Source organism: Trachypithecus francoisi, unplaced genomic scaffold (genome assembly GCF_009764315.1).
Source record: "Trachypithecus francoisi isolate TF-2019V2 unplaced genomic scaffold, Tfra_2.0 Contig00652, whole genome shotgun sequence".
Classification (NCBI taxonomy): domain Eukaryota; kingdom Metazoa; phylum Chordata; class Mammalia; order Primates; family Cercopithecidae; genus Trachypithecus; species Trachypithecus francoisi.
Window position 1 is genome coordinate 40,123 of NW_022680797.1, and position 22,102 is coordinate 62,224.

The 22,102-nt window shown below is 42.7% G+C and overlaps 1 protein-coding gene across 5 annotated transcripts in view; it reads right to left on the reverse strand.

Annotated features, from left to right (window-relative positions):
* Positions 1-22,102, reverse strand: part of LOC117087424 (ankyrin repeat domain-containing protein 18B-like) — a 46,582-nt gene that overhangs the window by 19,242 nt on the left and 5,238 nt on the right. For 2 of the 5 annotated variants that reach the window (XM_033217604.1, XM_033217586.1), the window contains exons 3-9: positions 15,944-16,225; positions 15,137-15,348; positions 14,017-14,239; positions 9,400-9,453; positions 8,225-8,278; positions 6,432-6,604; positions 5,460-6,278 (exon numbers count right to left, since the gene is read on the reverse strand). In XM_033217604.1, the coding sequence (XP_033073495.1) occupies positions 9,409-9,453; positions 14,017-14,239; positions 15,137-15,348; positions 15,944-16,225 (762 nt within the window). In that variant the 3' untranslated portion in view covers positions 5,460-6,278; positions 6,432-6,604; positions 8,225-8,278; positions 9,400-9,408. Of the gene's footprint in view, positions 1-5,459; positions 6,279-6,431; positions 6,608-8,224; positions 8,279-9,399; positions 9,454-10,651; positions 10,698-14,016; positions 14,240-15,136; positions 15,349-15,943; positions 16,226-22,102 lie in introns of all 5 variants that reach the window. The other 3 variants (XM_033217564.1, XM_033217575.1, XM_033217596.1) reach the window with 3 other exon arrangements.

The following is a 22,102-nucleotide window of genomic DNA, read 5'->3' on the forward strand; positions in this document are numbered from 1 at the left end:
GCATTTACTCAAATGTGTAAAGCCCAAAGTTTCATCTGAGACAAAGATATAGTCCCTTCTGCCCATGAGCCTCTGAATTATAAAACAAGTTAACTATTTCCAAGGTACAATGATTGTACAGGCAACAGGTAAGCATTCCCAGCCAATAGAAGATAAATTGTCAGAAAGAAAAGCAAAACACCGATGGGATTCACAGGATACATGAACCTCCAAAACCCAGCAGGCCAGTCATTTAATCCTACAGCTCCAAAATCATCCTTTTGGAATCCTTGTCCCACATCCATGGCACAGGGGTGTGAGGGCTGGGCTCCCAAGGCTTTGGGCAGATCTCTACCTGTGGGTTTGCAGTGATCAGCCCCTGTGGCTGCCCTCATGGACAGGGCTGGTGTTGAGTGCCTGTAGCTTTTCCACACTGAGGGGGCAAGCTGTTGGTGGGTCTATGAATCTGGGGTTTGAAGGATGGTGCTCCCTGTGTGAGGGCTTCAACCTGATATGTCCCTTCTTTCTTGCCCTAGTAAAGGTTTCCCATGAGGCTCTGCCTCTTGGAAAGGCTTCTCCCTGGACACCCAGGCTTTTCTGTACATCCTCTGGACTACAGACGGAGGCTCCCAAGCCTCTAGTCTCTTGCTCTGTGCACCTCCTGGCTTAACACTACGTGGAAGCCATCAAGGCTTGGAGCCACTGCTGAAGTAGTGACCCAAGCTGTACCTGTGTATCTTTCAGCCATGGCTGGAGCTGGAGCTGCAGGGATGCAGGCAGCAGTGTCCTGAGGATGCACACAGCAGCGAGGCCACAGGAGCTGGCCCAGGAAACCATTCTCTCCTAGGCCCCAGGGCCTGTGACAGCAAGGGCTGTTGCAAAGGTCTCTGAAATGCCATCAAGGCCTTTTCCCCATAGTCTTGGCTATTTGCACTAGGCTCTTTTTTACGCAAATATTCTTAAGTGTTCTTGAATTTTCCCCCTGAAAATCAGCTTTTCTTTGTGACCACTTGGCTAGGCTGCAAATTCTTCAAATTTTTGAGCTCCACTTCCCATTTAAATAGAAGTTGCAACTTGAGGTCATTTCTTAGGTTGCACATAAGAACACAGGCTGTTGAACGTAGAGGACACCTCTTGAGCTATGCTGCCAAGATGTTCATTCCACCAGATACATCCTAAATCATCACCCCCATGTTTGTAGTTACACAGATCTCCAGGCTAAGGCCAATCAAATGTAACCTTGGCTCCTGTTCACAGGAAATTCCTCATTTTCATCTGAGACCTTTTAAGTCTGGCCTTCGCTGTCCATCCTTCTGTCAGCCTTCTCATCACAAGTATTTAACAATTCTTTTCAGTGGTCCAAACTTTTCCTCATCTTGCTGTCTTCTACACGTTCCCAACTCTCCCGACCTCTGTCTTTTACCCACTTCTGAACCTGCTTCTACATTCTCAGTTATCTTTGTCACAGCTTGGTAATGTAGTAAAAGAAGAAAAGTCCATTTCCAGGGGAAAATTCACAAAGGCTTTCAGATATTTTCATGAAAAGAACGTGGGTGCTGGTTGCCAAGACAGTGGGGAAAAGGCCTTGAAGGCATTTCATAGCTCCACTTCACAGCACTAACTTTCTGTATAATCATAAAGAAAAGAGGTTTAGGCTGGGCGCGGTGGCTCAAGCCTGTAATCCCAGCACTTTGGGAGGCCGAGATGGGCGGATCACGAGGTCAGGAGATTGAGACCATCCTGGCTAACACGGTGAAACCCCGTCTCTACTAAAAATACAAAAAACTAGCCGGGCGAGGTGGCGGGCGCCTGTAGTCCCAGCTACTCCGGAGGAGAATGGCGTAAACCCGGGAGGCGGAGCTTGCAGTGAGCCAGCCCAGGCGACAGAGCGAGACTCCGTCTCCAAAAAAAAAAAAAAAAAAAAAAAGAGGTTTAATTGGCTCACGGTTCTGCAGGCTGTAAAGGAAGCATAGTGGCTTCTGCTTCTAGGAGGACTCACGAAGCCTCCCAATCATACCAGAAGGCAAGGGGCACAGAGATGCTTCATATGGCAGGAGTAGGGGCAAGACTGAGAGAGGAAAGAGGTGCCACACCCTATTATACAACCAGATCTCATGAGAACTCCATATCACAAGGTCAGCATCAATAAGATGGTGCATAACCACTGGTGAAGGATCCGCCCCTCCCCACCTCCACCTCCACCTCCCACTGTTTCCAGGCAGAAGCCTGCTGCACAGGCACAGTCAGATTCATAGACCCAACAACAGCTTGCACCCTCAGTGTGGAAAAGCTGCAGGCACTCAACACTAGCCCAGTCCATGAGAGCAGCCGCGGGGGCTAAAACTTGCAAAGCCACAGGTGCACTGCCCTAGTAGAGGTTGTCCATGAGGCTGTGCCTCTGCAGTAGGTGACTCCCTACTCCCACTACACCCCACCCTTCCACCACCCTGCAGCCAGCCTACTCCTCCTCACCCTACTCACCCCTTTTTCCTTCCACCCGACCCGCCTCCCATCCATGATTAAATCACTCTCACCAGGCCCTCTTCCTTCTGTCATTCTCCAATCCCTCCAAACCCTCTCAGTCTTTGTTTGTTACCCACTTGGAACCTGCTTCTCCTTTTTCAGGTATCTCTAGAGTGGGGATGGCTATGTAGTAATAACACAAAACCTGATTTAAGGGGGGAAAATTCAAGAAGACTTCAGAAACTTGCATATACAGAAGCCCTGTGCAAATTAGCCAAGACAAATGGAAAAAGGCCTTCAAGACATTTCACAGCTCCTCTCTGCAGTTCTAATTTTCTGTATTATCGTAAATAAAAGAGGTTTAACTGACTCGGGATTCTGCAGGCTGTGAAGGAAGCATAGTGTCTTTCGATTCAGGGAGGAGTCAGAAAGCCTCCTAATTATACCAGAAGGCCAAGGGACAATGAGCTGTCTCCCATGGCAGGAGTAGGAGCAAGACAGAGTGAGGAAAGAGGTTCCACAGCCTGTTGAACAACCAGATAACATGAGAACTCACTATCAGGACAGCATCAAGGGGATGGTCCTGCATCGTTCGTGAAGGATCTACCCGCACCATTTTATGACTAAATCTTTTTCCACTTAGGCCCCACCTCTAACATTAGGGAGTATAATTCCACATGAGTTTTGAAAGGGACATAGAGACAAACCATATTATTCTGTCCCTGACCCTACGAACTTCATGTCCTTCTCACATTGCAAAATACAATCATGCCTTGCCAGCATGAGTCTTAACTCATTTCAGCATTAACTCATTTCAGCATGAACTCAAAGTTACAAAGTCCAAAGTCTCATCTAAGTTAAGGCTCCAGTCTCTTTTTTCCTATGAGCCTCTGATATAAAAAGCAAGTTCACTGCTTCTAAGGTACAATGATGGTACAGGCATTGTGTAAGCTTTCCATATCCAAAAGGAAGACATTTCCCAGAAAGCTTCTTATTTCTATCTGAGGCCTCCTCAGCCTAGCCTTCACTGTCCATGTTTCTGTTAGGATTTTTGTCACAACCATTGAACCAGTCTCTAAGATGGTCCAAACATTTTCTCATCTATCTGTCTTCTTTTGAGCCCTCCAAACTCCTACAATGTCTGTCCATTACCTAGTTCCAAAGCTGCTTCCACATTTTCAGGTATCTTTATAGCAATGCTCCAGTCCTCATTTGCCATTTTCTGTATGATTCATTTTGAAAAAGAGGTTTAATTGGGTTATGGTTCTGCAGGGTGGACAGGAAGCACACTGGCTTCTGCTTCTGGGAGGCCTCAGAAATCTTTCAATCTTCGTGCAAGGCGAAGAAAGAGAATTGCCTCACATGGCAAGAGCAAAACATGCAGAGTAGGGAGGTGACACAGAGTTTTCAATGACCAGGTCTCATGAGAAGTCACTCATGATTGTGAGGACAGTAGCAAGAGGATGCTGCTAAACCATTCATGAGAAATTTGCCTTCAGGATTCAATCACCTTAGACCAGGATCTACCTTCAACATTAGGAAATATAATTCAACATGAGATTTGGTGGGGACACATATTTGAATTGCATCATCAGTCTTTGAGTATAAAGACATCCACAGCAGGCTTTATACAGCCAGCTTCTTTGAGACTCTTCACACGGTTTGAAGTCTACAGCATATACACTAAAATATTCATACTTTAAAAGGCAATAAAGTAAGTGGTATCTTTCTTCCAAAAGTTACACTGGTAGTGTAGGCATTCATAGCCTGATTTAGTTCATGTTTGCTACTCTTTCTATTCTATCACCATATTAACTGTTTCCTACACAATTCTATATTCAGCTGAGTTTCAACTGAGAACAAAAGCATCCTTGTCCTACCACCAATAGCTGGCACTAGCTCTTTTTTAGTGTTACTATTCTGCTGTAGAAAGTATCCTTGAACTGGAAACAGTCCACAAAGGAGTATCTAGTCATTTAACACTATCAATTCCTGGGTGACTTTTTGAAAAAATAGTATCTCTTGTTGCAAGAAATGCTGCATCTGTGAGTCCATGTTTCTCACTCAAATTGGATGAAAATGGTGAATTTCAGCCACAGTGTCCCAAGAAATCCTGTTCCTGTGATTCTGATGTCATCAGCCTCTGCACCTCTGTCTTCCCTTCTGCCTCGCATTGCCTGCTTTTCGTGACATTGGTAAAAGCTTCCTTGTGTATGTGGATGATGTCTAGGATGTTGGCCTGGTGTCCCTGAGACAGCCCCAACAGGTCCATGACTGGGTCCAGGTCCTGCCTGGGTTGATTGGCAAAGAGCTCACTGATGGTGTGGAAGGCATCTCTGGTGAAATGACGGCCTGTTCCAGCTCCAAGACCTGGCCGAGGCTGAAGAACTGGCTGCCTTCTGATGCTCCTTCTTAAAGCCTGTCACCGTCATCTGCTTGCATGTCAACTCACTGGCTGTGAAGTTGAGCCGAGTGTCCTGCTGTCCATCTTTTTGGTGAATCACTCGAAGCTGTCAATTTTGCTCTCCCACTCCTAAAGGTTGAGGGTCATCCTGGGGGTGGGCTCAGGGTCAGGAAGAAGCTGGAATTCACCATCTCATCCTTCTCAGCCTTCCTCTTGCCCTGTCTCCAGGCTGTCTCTTCAGCACTGCTGGGGCACATCAGGAAGTGATGGAAGATGTGGCACTGTGCCCGCAGCCAGAAGCTGGCCGTGTGGTTCATCCACCAGATTGGGCCCTTTCTGTACTTGAGCATAGAGTTGTCCTCAAGATGGCCTGTGGTCTGCCTCTTGGCACCCAAGAAGCCCACAGTGCTGTAGGAGCCCTGAAGCATGGACTGGGGCCCCAAGGGCAGCGCACACCCTGCTCCTGAGCCTGCTGCTCATTTTCTCTATGTGGCTCCATTTGTAGCACAGTTGTTGCACTGAGGCCTGTGCATGCCAGGCAAGGCCAAGGTGGCTCAAAGAGCAACCAGCCACCTCTGCAAGGGTGTGCCAGGTTGGTGGACCAGCCACCAACCTCACTCGCTGCCAGTCAGGGTAAATCAGTAATTCTGCCCTGGAGGTAGGGCCCCAGTGCCATCTGCTTTTCCTCAGGCCTCCGCTCCATCAGCCATCAGGGGACAGCTACTCAGTCTGTGGAAACCTGGCCACCCCTGCTTCCTTGAGTGGGTGAGGTTGGTGGCTGGTCTACCTGCTCCAGACACACCCTTGCAGAGGTGGCTGGTTGCTCTTTGAGTCAGCTTGGCCTTGCCTGGCATGCGCAGGCCCTGGGTATTAACAAGCTGCGCTGAGTGAGCTTGTCCTATCTTGTGCCAAATTCTAAGTCTGGCCAGGGCCACAGAAGGCTGAGTCCCCTGGGTGGTAATCCTGGCTGCTGCTGGGGGCCCACAGTGCCTCTCCCGTCCCAGGGCCCAGGATGAGGCCCGACTGGGTCAAGACCCTTTAGATATGGATCTTGTTCCCCAGGAGGGGGCCTCTGTCCCACAGGTTGGGTGAGAAGATGTATGGCATGCTGCTGGCTGCTAGGGTTGTTGGGAGGCCACGTTTACCCTTCCCTCCAGGGACATCAAAGTTTCCAGCTTCCCCTTTGAGAATGACGTCCCAAGGGCCAGGTGCCATCTGGGGCTGCAGGGCAGCTGTTCGCATGCTGCCCTGGCTTCTTCCATGTTTGCTCATCACTACCCACCAAGGGGGGTCAGATGCAGGCACCATGCAGGGCGGTTGTCTCTGGACCTGTGTCTTGGTATCATGAAGCCAGACTGGACCTGGTGACAGCGCCCTGATGGGGTTGTCCTGGTGGTCCTGGGGTGTCCAGAGCAGATGCAGAATGGAATTGCTGTGAGGATGAATGAGATGACTCTCAGCACAGAACAGGCACCTGGTGAATGCTCAGGGATTACCCTCTGCAGCTGCCCAGAGGCCAAAACCACACACCTGATAGCGACTGTCCCTAAGCCAGGAAGAAGAGAAGAGAGCAGGTTCCACTCACCTGAGTCTGATTAGTCAGCTGTGTTGAGATGTGCCTCTCACCTAGAAAACAGTCCTTCACGCAGAGCCACTCACAGACTCTGCTGTGTGTCTCTTACTGTTCCACAACACAGAGGCGATGGGGACTCAGCAACAGCGACATCGTGGGATGACACAATCCACCACAACGGGAGCCTGCTTGGGTCAACAGGGCCCAGAGTCAGTGTCCTCTATCCCCTGAACTGACATGTGTGCATGCATTGTGTTTGTGCATGCGTGTGGTGTGTGTACATATGGGTGGGTGTGTGTCTTGCTTCTCTGGCCAGGCCTAGCTGCTCCACTCACAGGTGCACCCACGTCCTCATCACTGTCACCACCAGGGCCCAGGGCCAGGATTAGAGCCTCCACAAGTGCTCCCCAATCTCTACCCTCCCCACTGAGGGTTGTCCTGGGGATGCAGACAGAGGAAGGGCACCGGGCAGAGCAGAGAGGGCTGGCACCCTCTCTAGGTGGAACCCAGGTCGTGTGTAAAGTTGTAGTTCTGCCAAGCAGTGTGGATTCAACACATCTTCTCACATTCTCTTTCCAGCAAACCTCCAGGGTGCCCTAACTCAGCTTCCCTACAGATGGAGGCAAGAAGGCTCCACAGACAAACCCCCTGCCTGAGGTCACACAGTGGCCAACTGGCCAGGTTCCTACTGACCAGGTGCCCCCAACAAGGTCCCCACTGATGAGGCCCCTAATGACCACTCCTCCATTGACCAGGTCCCACTGACCAAGTCCCCACTGACCACATCTCCCTAACCAGGCCCCCATTAATAGGCCTCATGGACCAGACCCCACTGACCAATTTCCCACTGATCTGGTCCCCATTGACTGGGTTCCCACTGACAAGACCATAATTTACCAGGTTGCCGCTCACCCCAACCCCACTGAACAGTTCTCCATGGATCAGTGCCCAGCTGACCAAGCCCTCTCTGACCAGCCCCTCACTAACCAGGCTGCAAGCCACTAAAGCCCCACACTGACCAGGCCCCTAATATACTGAGAAGACCCCACCAACCAGTTTTTTATAGTTTATGTTCCAACCGATCAGGCCCCACTAATAAGGCCACCACTAACCAGGTCCCCATTGACTAGGCTTCCAATGACTAGGTCACCAGGTCCCCACTGGTGAGGCCTTCACTGAGGAGGCCACTGCTCACCAGGTCCCTGCTGATCAGGTCCCAACTGACCAGGTCCTGATGACCAGGTCATCTCTTACCATGGTCCACTGCTGAGGCCCCTGAGCAGTGGTGCTCAAAGTCTCATTACAATGCCCCCATCAGCCCACAGACTCTCCCTCCCTGCATGTGTGCCCAGAGGTCAGGCCTTGGGGGTTTTCTTGGGCCCCAAGGCCTCTCCTCCAAGACACAGGGAGGGACAGTCAGCCTCAGGCTCCAGGTACCCAGCTTCACACTTGCTCCCCCAAGGCCCTCTGGGCCCATCTCAAAGGACACAGTGAGGTGGCCTGGCACTGCCTGGACATGCCATGTAGCCTATTCCTGAGTGTCAGAGTGGGAAGAAGGAAGGGACATTTGGCAGACAAGACACCCTGTTCTTCTGGGTCTCCCAGGCCCTTCCCAGAGAGCCCCGATCTAGAGACACAGCACGGAGGTTGCAGAGAGACTAATCCAGAACCCTTGAGGCTGAGCCAGAGACCACACGAGGATTGTCCCCAGACAGCTAGAAGGCCCTTTGCTAGTTTCTTGGTATCTCAGTGGATGCAGCAGTGGTTCTTCTGTTGGGGACTAGTGTGTGCTGGGGAGGGCTCACCTGTTTCCTCGGTGGCTCCAACTCTGCTTCTAAGAAAAATCACTCATTCCGGCCCTGGGGCAGAGAAAATACAAGATTAGCTTAGAACATTTTATGCCAGAAAGTAAAAGTGCTGACAGAGTAACAGGGACAAATAAAAAAGACATAAAGTCAGCTTGAAATGTCTACCACTGGCCTAATCTTGGGGAACTGGAGCACAAGAATCATGAGCTTTCCCTTCTCCTTATTTATTGTTTTTGTTTGTTTTTGAGATAGAGTCTCGCTCTGTTGCCCAGGCTGGAGTGCAGTGGCGCAATCTCGGCTCATTGCAAGCTCCACCTCCCGGGTTCACGCCATTCTCCTGCCTCAGCCTCCCGAGTAGCTGGGACTATAGGCGTCCGCCACCATGCCTGACTAATTTTTGTATTTTTAGTAGAGATGGGGTTTCACTTTGTTAGCCAGGATGGTCTCGATCTCCTGACCTCGTGATCGCCTGGCTTGGCCTCCCAAAGTGCTGGGATCACGGTCGTAAGCCACTGCACCCGGTCTTATTTATTGGTGTTATTTCTCCATGTAGAACAAAGAAGAGAACAAGAAAATCATCTGGCAACCATCATAGTAATACTTGTTCAAACACAAGTCACCCACGAAATGCTAAATCTAATGGGTTTTGAGGAGTAACCAGATATTTACAGAGCCTCAAAGTATTTCCACACAAGAAATGGTTGAACTACACATTGAAAATCATAACATTAGTATGGACAAACCTGGTAGGTACTCTTTAAGTCTCCTACTATATAGAGTAATAAAAACCGTAAAATACAAATAAGCCTTTGATGACCTTTACTAAAGTGTCAATGATGACTTGGTTGTTTTGCTGTTTAAACAGCTGACATTTGGGCAATTTGAGTATGCCAAACTCAGTAATACTGGTGTTCATTTGCAAGATCCACTTAAAACTTAAGAAGGCTAAAAAATGTCATTTAAAATAGCATATAAATTTTCTTCATACATATGACACAGAAATATTCTAGTACATGAAAAATTTAGTAAAGATTGTGATGTTATATATTTTATGAGAAACAATTAAAATTTCATGTAAATAGCCCAGTAATAAAGTTTTATTATCTTTTAAATCATACAACTTTTCCTTAAGATTTTCTGGTTAAATACTCTCTTCATCAGATGTGGCTTACCAGTGGATTCTAGAGAAGAAAGTAGATGGGAGCAAGTGCCCAACACAGCAAAAGCTGGAAAGAAAAAGAAAGAATTATGTTCTTTACCTAAAACATTTCAGTTAACTAAGTGTGAGTTTAACATGTACAGCGTTGAGAACATTATCAGAGTTAATAAAAATGAGAAATATGTATGTACAATTACAATCCAAAATTACTATTCAATAATCTACACATAGCATAAATTCTAACTGTGGTTAAATATCACAGCTTTTTCATTCTTCATTCATGTACTCAACAGCCACGTTCTAAGGTACTGAAACTAACACTGGAATTACAAGATGAAGATGGCATGGTCCACCTCTCAACAGTCATATGCTATAACCTAAAAAACAGACAGGCAGGCAATGTCCATATAGAGTCACAGATACCATGACAGGTATACAGCAGGGCACTACTGGAACACACAGAAAGGACATCTATCCCACTTTTGTGTCAATATCATGGGCTTTCTGGTGGAGGAGATACATAGGTTGATGCCTGAAGGACAAGGAAAAGCTTGCCAGATAGAGGGAAAAGGCAAAGGCAAAGAGCCTGATGTGAGAAAGAGCCCTGCAGAGTCCTACTCCGTCCACTTTGCTACAGCATAGTGCTGTAGCAAAGGGCAGGTGCTACAGCAAAGGGCAGAGTGCAGTAAGTGGTGAGAGACAAGGCTGAGTAACTTGACAAGAATTACATTGACATGGGTGTTTTTATTTCATGGTGAAAATTTTGGAACTTTTCTTGAGAACAGATGTAAGTCAATGACACAGTAAACGACAGGAGATTTAAAATATCATCTGTCAAGCGACTGCTTATGAACGGTTATTGCTCAGTTAAGTATTTCTAAATGAGTCTGAGGTCTGTTGGCCTTCAGTCTCTACCAAAACCCTGAGAACCTGACGATGCCTTTGTTTTCTGAGAATCATTTCAGTGTGCTGGCTGACAGTTCCATGAGGATGGCAAAAGTGAAGAAATTGTAGAGTCAGTGAAAAAGAGATGGATACACTTCTTGGGAATTTTTTAAGCTATGGAACATGATGAATTAATGGTGCATAAGTATACGCTTCACTGTGAAAGTTTTAGTTTTCACATCTTTCATTAGATGTGTGTGTAAGAAAAAGATACTGAACATAGTATCTAGTAACCCAACAATGAAAAGGAATGCCATTTGCTATTTACACTTTATTACTAAAATAAACCTAAATTTAATTAATAAATTTTGGCAACATACTTTTCTTTGTTTCTCTAATTATTTGTTCTACACAGTCCGACTCCACCTAAAATAAGTAAAAAAAAATAATATTTAAATTAAACAAGAGACATTATCGTGAGAATAATAAATCACTTACAAAATGTGGCCTTTAGTATTTTTAGTGACTAGACATAACATGAAGTCTGCTTAAATAGAAAAACAATCACATAAGTAAAATTTCTACTTATTTTAAGTTTAGATAATAGGGGATGTATCTGTGTAATGCTGTTTAGAGTAATCTGAGAAAAATAGATAATATTGGTCTGTTGGATATACATAATTTTAGAAAGGTGGTGTTTTATTAGTACAAAGGTTAAACAATGGCAGGGCATGACAGCCCATGCCTGTAATCCCAGCACTTTGGGAGACAAAGGTGGGCAGATCACAAGGTCAAGAGATCGAGACCATCCTGGCCAACATGGTGAAACCCTATCTCTATTAAAAATACAAAAATTAGGTGGGCATGGTGGTGTGTGCCTATAGTCCCAGCTACTTGGGATGCTGAGGCAGGAAAATCGTTTGAACCCAGGAGGCGGAGGTTGCAGTGAGCCGAGATCGTGCCACTGCACTCCAGCCTAGTGACAGAGCGAGACTCCATCCCAAAAAAGAAAGAAAAAAAAAGTTAAACAATTAAAGTCATATTTTGCAATGAATGCATTGCTTTGAAATTCCTAACAAAACTCTGTCCTTTATAAAAGTTCAATCCAATTTTTTACTTCAATAAATTTTTTCTTAAAAAAAATTTATATTCTTATAGAAAAAAATTTTTATAGTAAATTTTTCTTGCTTTGTTTTTTTTTTCTAGTTTGTATTCTAAATTAAAGTGGTACCTGTGTAAGTTTCTTCCAAAGGTATATTGAGGGATGCTGAGGTTTGGAGTACAATGGAACCCATCACACAGGTAGTGAGCATAGGACCCAAGAAGTAGTTTTTCAACCCTGGCCCACTCTGTCCCTCCCCGTTCTTATTTCCCAGTGTCTACTGTCCCCATGTTCATGCCAATGTGCACCTAATGTGTAGCTCCCACATATGAGTGAAAACAAGATATTTGGTTTCTGTTTCTGCCTTAGTTTCCTCAGGATAGTGGATTCCAGCTGTATCCATGTTGCTGCAAAGGACGTGACTTTGTTCTTTTCATGACTGCATAGTATTCCATGGTGTATATGGAATTTTCCAATCCACCTTGGATTTTCAATCACCCAATCCTTGGGTGCACCTGGATTGACTCCATGTCTTTCTATTGTGAACAGTGCTACAATGAACATACAGGTGCATGCATCTTTTTGTTACAATGATTTATTTTCCTTCAGGTAAACCCCTGGTATAGTAATGGGGTTGCTGTGTGTGGGATTACATGTGCCTGCCACCACGCCTGGCTAATTTTTGTAGTTTTAGTACAGACACGGTTTCATCATGTTGGCCAGGCTGGTCTCAAACTCCTGGCTTCAGGTGATCCGTCTGCCTCAGCCTCCCAAAATGCTGGGATTACAGGCGTGAGCCACCGCACCTGGCCAAGCACAAATCTTTTAACAGAAGAATGGAAATGAGTCTTTCAGTGTTTTGTTTATTTAATTCATAAAATGCACTTATTTTGGATTATATTAAATAATAAATACCTATGTGTGGTTAAGTGTTTGGTTGCCAGTCATTCACTTGTGATTATGGGTGGGAAGAGTTAAGATGGTGCAAAGAAACTTTAAAAGTGGTATGGGCTGGGCATGGTGGCTCACCCTGTAATCCCAGCACTTTGGAGGCTGAGGTGGGTGGATCACAAGGTCAGGAGTTCGAGATCAGCCTGGCCAATATGGTGAAATCCCATCTCTACTAAAAATACAAAAATTAGCTAGGTGTGGTGGTGGGCACCTGTAGTCCCAGCTACTCGGGAGGCTGAGGCAGGAGAGTCACTTGAACCCAGGAGGCAAAGGTTGCAATGAGCTGAGATCATGCCACTACACTCTAGCCTAGGCAACAGAGCAAGATTCCGTCTCAAAAAAAAAAAAAAAAAAAGTGATGTGAACCACAGACAAACTACAATCAAGTAGAGTAAGACAAAAGCATTTCAAAGTATTGAAAGAGATCAAATGAAGAGACTAAGAGGCAGAAATGAAGTCCACAGGCAAACAGCCCGGGCGGCGCCCTGACAGCCCGGGCGGCGCCCTGAGCCTAGTTAAAGATCGACCCCGGACCTAACCGATTAAGGTTATCTATAGACTCCAGACATTGTAAGGACAAACGTTGTGAAAGTCTCTGTCCTGCTCTAATTACCAGTGTCTGCCACATATCTTAGTCCTGGGCCCAGTACAAACAATCCTCTATTTTGTCCCAACTTCCTGAGCCCCATATGCCTGCCCAACACAAACACATTAAGAAAAACAACACCTGGGGAAGCTCCAATAAGGTTACAACCGTTTGTAAAAGAGCAGGAACCGATAAGAAGGCTGCTAAAAGCATAACTTCACATTAACATGTAAACCAATTGTAATGCTGTCGCCTAGAGAAATGCCTTGTTCCTCTGTAACCTGACAAGTCCTGTTTACCTCGAGCTATAAATAGCAAGCGCACCCATTGTTTGGGGCCTCTTGTATGTTGTGGAACGGAGGGAGCAAGTTCGAACTTGCATTAAAGATCCTTGCCGCTTGGCTTTGACTCTGGACTCTGGTGGTCTTCTTCGGGGAACAAACGGTCTGGGCATAACAGTATACCGTCAGTTATTAGGCAATAACATGCAATTTCTGAAACCTAACTTAAATGCAGCTTTTAAAGAAATTTTATTTTATTTTTATTTATTTATTTATTTATTTATTTTTTTTGAGACGGAGTCTCGCTCTGTCTCCCGGGCTGGAGTGCAGTGGCCGGATCTCAGCTCACTGCAAGCTCCGCCTCCTGGGTTTACGCCATTCTCCTGCCTCAGCCTCCGAGTAGCTGGGACTACAGGCGCCTGCCACCTCGCCCGGCTAGTTTTTTCTATTTTTTAGTAGAGACGGGGTTTCACCGTGTTAGCCAGGATGGTCTGGATCTCCTGACCTCGTGATCCGCCCGTCTCGGCCTCCCAAAGTGCTGGGATTACAGGCTTGAGCCACCGCGCCCGGCCTTAAAGAAATTTTAAATGTGTCAGTTTAGTCACATTTATTGAATAAACTTAGCAAATGGGTATCTCTTGAAAATGAGAGCTCCAGTGAATTAAAAAATGTAAAGTTCCCATTTCCTTTCTGTGTTAACACAGCTAATTATAATCTTTACTTAACATGCATAAGTCAGCAGAACAACTCAGTATTTCACCAAATTATAAACAAGAATTATATTAAAGAAATGAAACCCAAAAGAGAAACAGTCATATAACTAACCTCAGTTAAGGAGTTCTCGCAGTTATTTGAAGTCTGTGGGTTTGAAGTAGGAATTCTTACGGGCGTTTTGGAAGTATCTTTTCTGTTGAGTCCTATACTATTAAGATTTTCAATACAAGGTAACTCTGGGTCTGGCCTTGTAGGAAGAGTGCTGAGAAAATATTTCATCCGCTCTTTCTCCATAAGGAGCTTGGTGCTGATCACTGCTATTTTCTTATTCAATCTGTAAAGACAGCAAAGACAAATGCTTAGTATTTCATTTTTCCTTGAATGATTCTTAACGACTTGCATTTTTAAAAAGTTGCCCTAAGAGTAACCAAATTACCCATTAAACAGCATTTCCACAAGAAGATGTGTGACAGCCTACCTCTTGTAAGCAATTTTAATTTTAAAATCATTCTAAATAAGTATATGTGCTTCTAAAGTGATTTCTACTGAACAAGAAGTTCAAAGTCGACAGGGAAGAGAAATGGCTATCAGTGATGTACAGTTCAACAGGTAACCTAGCTGCCTTCTAAAATAGCTCTACTTGTCAGGTTCTACAGATTCCTTTAGAAATACTTGTATTTGAAGGGTAACTATATGGGAAAACGAATATGTTAATTTGCTTGACTATAAGAACGACTTCACTATAAATAATTATATCAAAACATCATGTTGTACTCCTTAAATAATGTAGATTAAGAAAACTAAAATGAACAAAAATAATCTAGAAATACTTGTGTTTAGTAAACCAGTTTCAGGTTTCACCCTTGTACATTTCACCCATGATCTAAGAACAATTAAGTATTTGGCACTGAGGAATAACTCAGAGCAACAACTCCTGGGGGAGAACCAGATTGTTTGGTTGGTGATCAAAGAGAACTAAAGCATCTCTGAAGGCAATTAGCCCCCAGCACTGTGACCAAGGCACTGGAGGTGGGGCTTGTTCTTTCTGACAGAAACTATCCTTGAAGAACATTTTAAAGGTAAGATGATTTACTAACACTGTTTTCCAAAATTACATTATCAGATTAGCAGTCACTTCCTACTGATCTCCTGAAGCCATCTCACTAAAAATTATACTTTCAAAACAAATTAATGAGCTTAATTCATTTTCTGTTAGTGTGTTTTGACTTACTTCGTTAAATTTTTTGACATGGAATTGTTAGCTTTCAATGCTACTGCAAAGACTTCCTTATATTCTTCTAATTCGGTTGTAACTTCTTCATAAGCAGTTTTCATGTTGGAGAATTTACATTCCACATCTGTAAGTGTGAGTTCCTTCTTATTTAGTGCAGCCGTATTATCCTTGTTTAACTGCTCTAATTGTTTTTCATATTTTGCTTGTTCCTAAAACAAATGAAAAGAATACATTTTTAAAACAATTATAACCTAATTACCATATGTTTGCTGCCTTTCATTTTGAGTCAGTGATTCAAAGAGCAATTTTGAATATGTTAAAAAGAGGCTGAAGCTTAAAATATTTATCAGCAATATCAACAAAACTAATAACTGAATTCAGAATTAAGTCTGATTTGTAAAAATTTGAAATCATAATTATGTTAGTATTAATGTAATGTGGTCCTATAAAAATAGAATCCATTTATAATTTTAAAAAGTAAACAATGAACAACGTAGCTTAAGACCAATCCAAAAGTATCACATAATTTCTAAATCACAGTTTTATCTTATGCCAGCTGGTCTTAATCATCAAATGACTCTATAGTGAGAATCATTACTCTGAAATACTGATTTTGCTATAATAATAATGGAAATTAAAATATTTAAAAGAAAAAAAAGATGCCACTTATTTTCTAGAACTCTACAAAGCAAATTGCTGTAAGAGAGGCAGAGGAAACACAATATATACATATCCAAAATATAATTTGCAGTGAAACAAATGAAAGCACATTACAGATAAACTTACCTGACTTTAAAAACTAACCTGTAAATGGATTTCTTCTAATTTTTCTATTGTCTGCATTGTCCTTTCATCTAGCTCTGATTTATATTCTTGTACTTTACCAAGTTCTACCATATTGTTTTCCATATGTGTCTTAAGAGTTAATACTTCTTCTTCCAATATCTTTTTATCCTCCTCAAGTTTTTCACATTTCTCTTGTATTTTTCTCATAGATAAAAACTCCTGTTGAAGAACTTGATTGTCTTTAGCCAAATTGACACATTTTGAAGATACAGCTTCCTTCTCGGCCGTAAGATCATCAAACTGCATGAATAAAATAATAGAGCTTGATAGTGAAGCAGGCTGCGAATAATCTAATACAAAACCAGTAACAAAGTTTGAAATGCATGTACTTGCAATAACATGTTATCAATAATGTAGCACAGTCTTCAAATGTGAACCCTTAAATTACTCAGAATTTTAAGAACAAAGTTAAAGCTACCATGAGTCACAAAAATACACGCTCTACTATCATCATCTTTGCCACAGAACGCCTGCACTTGATCTTTTTATTTTTCCGACGATTCGTTTTTGTTCCTCCTGAAATGGCACTGAGTGTTCTCTCAGTGAAAAGTGTCCAACCCCTTCCTCACGGCCACTCCCCAAAATTTGTCAAAAAAAGTTTCAGAGCTGTCACATTGAGTTATTTAGGCCAAAGTCAATAAATTGCTCTCAGAATAAGACTTCGAAAATAATATGATACTCTAGGCTAGGCCTGGTGGCTCATACCTGTAATCCCAGCACTTTAGGAGGCTGTGGCAGAAAGATCACTGGAGGCCATTTGAGATCAGCCAGAGCAACATAGTGAGACACTCATCTCTACAAAAAATTTTTTAAAAATTAGCCAGGCATGGTGGCTCAGGCCTGTAGACCCAGCTAGTTGGGAGACTGAGGCAAAAGGATGGCTTGTACCCAGAGTTCAGGGCTGCAGTGAATTATGACCACATCCCTGCACTTCTGCCTGGATGACAAAGATCATATCTCAAAAAACCACAAAATAACGAATCCTGTAAAGAAGGATTCTGATGCCATAAGCCTTTCCCTAAACTGCAAATGTTTCATGCTAATTTGAATTGCATTTTAAGAGGTAATGATTCTTGGGGTAAAGGTCATAGAATACAGCACCTAGAAATAAATCCACATATTTACAGCCAACTGATTTTGGACTAAGGTGCCAAGAACATACATTGGGGAAAGGACATCCTCTTCAAATGAAAGGCACTGGGAAAACTATCCATATGGAGAATGACACTAGCTTCCTATCTAACACCATATAGCAAAATAAACTCAGAATCGAATGACGACTGAAATGTAAGGCCCAAAATTATCAAACTACTATGAGTAAACACAGGGAAAATGCTTCAGGACATTAGTCTGCACAAGGATTTGTATGGGCAAGACATCAGAAGCCCAGGTAAAAAACAAACGATAGACAAACAGTACTACAACTGAGTGAACAGAAAACCTGTAGAATGGAAGAAAATATTTTCAAGCTATTCATCTAATAAAAGGTAAATATCCAAAATATACAAGGAACTCAAACACCCTCACAGTATAAAAAATAATCTGAGTTCAAAACTGCACAAAAGATCTGATTAGCTTTTTTTTTTAAGAAAAAAAGAAATACAAATGGCCAATAAATACATTTAAAAATGTTCAGTATCACTAATCATCAGGGAAATACAAATCAAACCTACAATGTGATATACTCTTGCTCCATTTCAAATAAATGGCTATCATAGAAAAGGCAAAAAATAACAAATGCTGGTGAGGTTTCAGAGAACAGTAAACTCTTACATGCTGTTGGTGGGAAGGTAAATTAGTGAAGCCACTTAGAAAACAACATGAGGTTTTCTCAAAAAACTAATAATGGAACTGTCGAGGGATCCAGCAACCCCACTACCGGGTATTCAGGCAATAGAAAAAAACCAATAGATCACAAAGATACCTGTCCTCATATGTTCATTGTAGCACTATTCACAACAACTGATGTAAAAAATCAACCTACGTGTCTATCAACAAATGAATGGACCAAAAATCGTGGTACCCATACACAATGGAACACTATTCACCATATAAAAAATGAAATCCTCTTATTTGTGGCCATTTGGATCAGTCTGGAGGATATTATGTTAAGTGCAGACACAGAAAGATATATACCGTACATTCGCACTCACGTGTGGAAGCTAAAGAAAAATTGAGGCGGGGCATGGTGGCTCACACCTGTAATCCCAGCACTTTGGGAGGCTGAGGCAGGTGGATCATGAGGTCAGGAAATCGAGACCATCCTGGCTAACATGGTGAAACCCCGTCTCTACTAAAAATACAAAAAATTAGCTGGGCGTGGTGGCGGGGGCCTGTAGTCCCAGCTACTCAGGAGACTGAGGCAGGAGAATGGTGCGAACCCAGGAGGTGGAGTTTGCAGTGAGCTGTGATCGCACCACTGCACTCCAGCCCAGGCAACAGAACAAAACTCCATCTCAAAAAAAAAGAAAAGCATAACTGAGGGCTGGGCAACATGGCTGATGCCTGTAATTTCCTAGCACTTTGAAAGACCAAGGCAGGAGAATCACTGGAGACCAAAAGCTCCAGAGCAGGCTGAGTAACACAGAGAGACATCTCTACAAAGTGAAAAATCAGACAAGTGCAATGGTGCATGTCCACAATCCTAGCTAGTCAGGAGGCTGAGGTGGGAGGATCACATGAGCCCAAGAGTTTGAGGCTGCATTGAGCTATGATCAAATCACTATCTCTAGTCTGGGTGACTACAGTTGCCCGGATACCAGACTTCACTAGCAAGACCTCGTCTCTTAACAATAAAAAAGCTCACAGAGGTAGGGGATGGGAGTCTGGTTAATGGATACAGAATTACAGTTAGATAAGAGGAATGAGTTCTGGTGTTCTGTGGTATTGTAGGCAAATATGGTTAACTATGATTTATTGTATATTTTTAAAAAGCTAGAAGATTTTGAATGTTCACAATTCAAAGAAATGAGAAATGGTTGAAGTAGTAAATATGCTAGTTGGCTTGATCATTACGCACTATATTCGTGTATGAAAATGTCCCTCTATAGCCCAAAATTATGTATATACATGTTAATTAAAACAAAAGAGAAGCTATATTTATCCCATCAAAAGAATAGAATATGGGCCACCCTTACTGACTTCCTTCTAATGAATAGAATGCAGTAAAAGGGATATCATGTGGCTTCCCTATCTCAGACTGCTTTCCCTTCAAACTCAGCCCCCAGATTGTGAGAGAGATCAGGCCACAGAGACAGCCTGGGAGTGCCAGTGTCAGTGTTCATGCTGCCTGCCCCAAGCAAGGTTCCAGCCAATGGCCAGCATCAACCATCAAACACACGGGTGAGCAAAGCTTCAGATGATGCCATTTCCCTAAGTGATCAGCTGTTTCTAGGGAAGCTGAGGGGAGCAAAGGCAAGCTGTCCTGGCCAAGCTTTTTCCAAACCACAGGTTCATGAACTAAATAAATGTTTTTCTTTTAAGCTAAAAACCTCTGGGTAATTGTTAGAAAAATAAGTTTTAAAAAGAGACAACAAGAAACATATAGCAGAAAAGACTCTCCTTTAAAGTAGAATCTAATAAATGTTGAGATTAATTTATTGATGACAAACATTATTGAGAAGCAGCAGATAACCAGAAGAGAGACATAAGCTGCTGAAGAGGAACTTTTCCTAAAACTCCCTTCAATTATGAACTCTGATAACAAGGCAAGCGTGTCTCCTTACAATTTCCCCTCAACTCATGAAATAAAACTGCGAAGCAAGAAGACATATGATTTGAAAAACAACTAGAAATACTTGGTTACATAACCAAAATCAGATATTTACGTGATTTCAATTAACGAAAGTTCTAAAAGAAGAAGCTTTGATCTGGGCACGGTGGCTCACACCTGTAATCCCAGCTTGGGAGGCCAAGGCGGGTGGATCACGAGGTCAGGAGATCAAAACCATCCCGGCTAACAGGGTCAAACCCCATCTCTACTAAAAATACAAAAAATTAGCCGGGCATGGTGGCAGACCCCTGTAGTCCCAGCTACTCGGGAGGCTGAGGCAGGAGAATGGCGCAAACCCAGGAGGTGGAGCTTGCAGTGAGCTGAGATTGCACCACTGCACTCCAGCCTGGGCGACAGAGCGAGGCTCCATCTAAAAAAAAAAAAAAAGAAAAAAGAAAAAAGAGAAGAAGCTTTGAGTATTTATTAATCAATCTAGTATTCAATTTTCATTTTCCTTTTTCTCAATGAGGAGGAAATAAGGAGAACATTATGGAATGATTTTTAGACTTCACAGAAGTAATATAAACATAGTGAGGTTTGAGTGTTAAGACATCAAATGCAACTTCTCCTTTACTTTACTCCAACCTTGTCTGTATGGAGAAGTTAAGACGATCCCATCTCTATGTTACACCACAATGCTTCTCTATAACACACAACTTGGCTCTGAAATTTTGAAATTCAAAATACCAATCTACCATTTGTCTCTGATAAATTGCTGAATATTACCTGATTTTTAACTGCTGCGCTCCTAAAACTTTTCTTGGAATGAGTTAAACTTTTTATTCCAAGAATCCTCTAGTGAGCTAGAAAGCAGAGCTGTGCATCTCTGTTTCAGTCAAAGGAGGTCAATATAGAAACTGTGTTTTCTGAGAATGCAAGATCTGCACCAAGAAAAGGATTAGCCACAGTGCTACTCAAGAGAACCAGCTACCACGTGGCAAGAGGATCTGCGAACTGGAAGATGATGACTTCACTTGATTTCCACTGAGGAAAGCTGGCCGCTCAGACTTAAACTTCTCCTTCCTGGATGGTAAACATCTATGGATGATTCTATGAATTATAATGAGTTAGTAAAACATAATGCACTAAACAGTAGACTATGTCAGCAGATCCTGTGACCAAAATGTACTGAAAACGAAACTATAGAGGGAGGCACTGGATAAGAGACTAAAGGTTTAAATGGAGAAAAAAAAGAAAGTGTATCTTGTAAGCCTGATTTGCCATCATGTCTTAGAGTAAGTAAGGTATAAGGTGGCCACAGACTCCTTTGAGACACAAAAGGTGAAGTTAAAGATATTCCACTACATTTAATTTTTATTATGACAGAAGACAACTGGTAATATGCAACATGATTGAAAAAAACCTTTTCATTAAATTTGATTTGGTCCTAGTATAAGAATAGACATAAACAAACTAAGAATTGATAATCTAAAAATAAGCCTCCACATTTACAACTGATTTTATACAAGGTTAACAAAAAAAACAGAATGGGAAAAGAATAGTCTTTTCAACAAATGGTGTTGGAACAACTGGGTATGCATGTGCAAAAAAATATATATAAAGTTAGACTCTCACCTAATACCATATTTAAAAATTAATTCAAAATAAAACAGTTAACTGTAACAGCTAAAACTGTAAAACTGTCAGAAAAAAACATTGGTATAAATCTTTGTGACTGCATTTGGCAGTGTTTTCTTAGCCTTGACTCCAAAGCAAAAATGGAGTCAATGGACTTCAAAATTGAAAACTGCTGTGCCTGTGAAGACAGTATCAAGAAGTGAAAAGGTAAGACACTGAGTAGAAGAAAGTATTTGAAAAGCATATATCTGATAAGGGACTTACATATATAAGATATAGAAAGAACCCTTGCAATTCATAAATAATAAGATAACCCAATTTAAAAAACGGGCAAAGATTTTGAATAGATATTTCTGCAAAGAAGATATAAAGATGGATAATAAGCACATTAATAGAGGCTTAATGTAATTAGTCATTAGGAAAATGTAAATCACAACCACCTTGTGGTATCACTTCACACCACAGGATGAAATCTTTGTTCAATAAAAAAGAGAAAATAAGCGTTAGGAAAAATGTAAAGAAATTAAAACCCTTATCCAATGCTGCTGGGAATGTAAAGTGGTGCAGTCACTTTGGAAAACTGGCAGCTCCTCAAAAGGTTAAGCATGAAGTTACCATCTGACCCAGAAATTCCAGTCATTAATTATATACTCCAGAAAAATAAAAACATATGCAAGCACAAAAACTTATACAGCAGCATTATTAATAAGAGTCAAAAAGTGGAAAGAACCCAAAGGTCCACCACCTCATGAACGGATACATAAAAT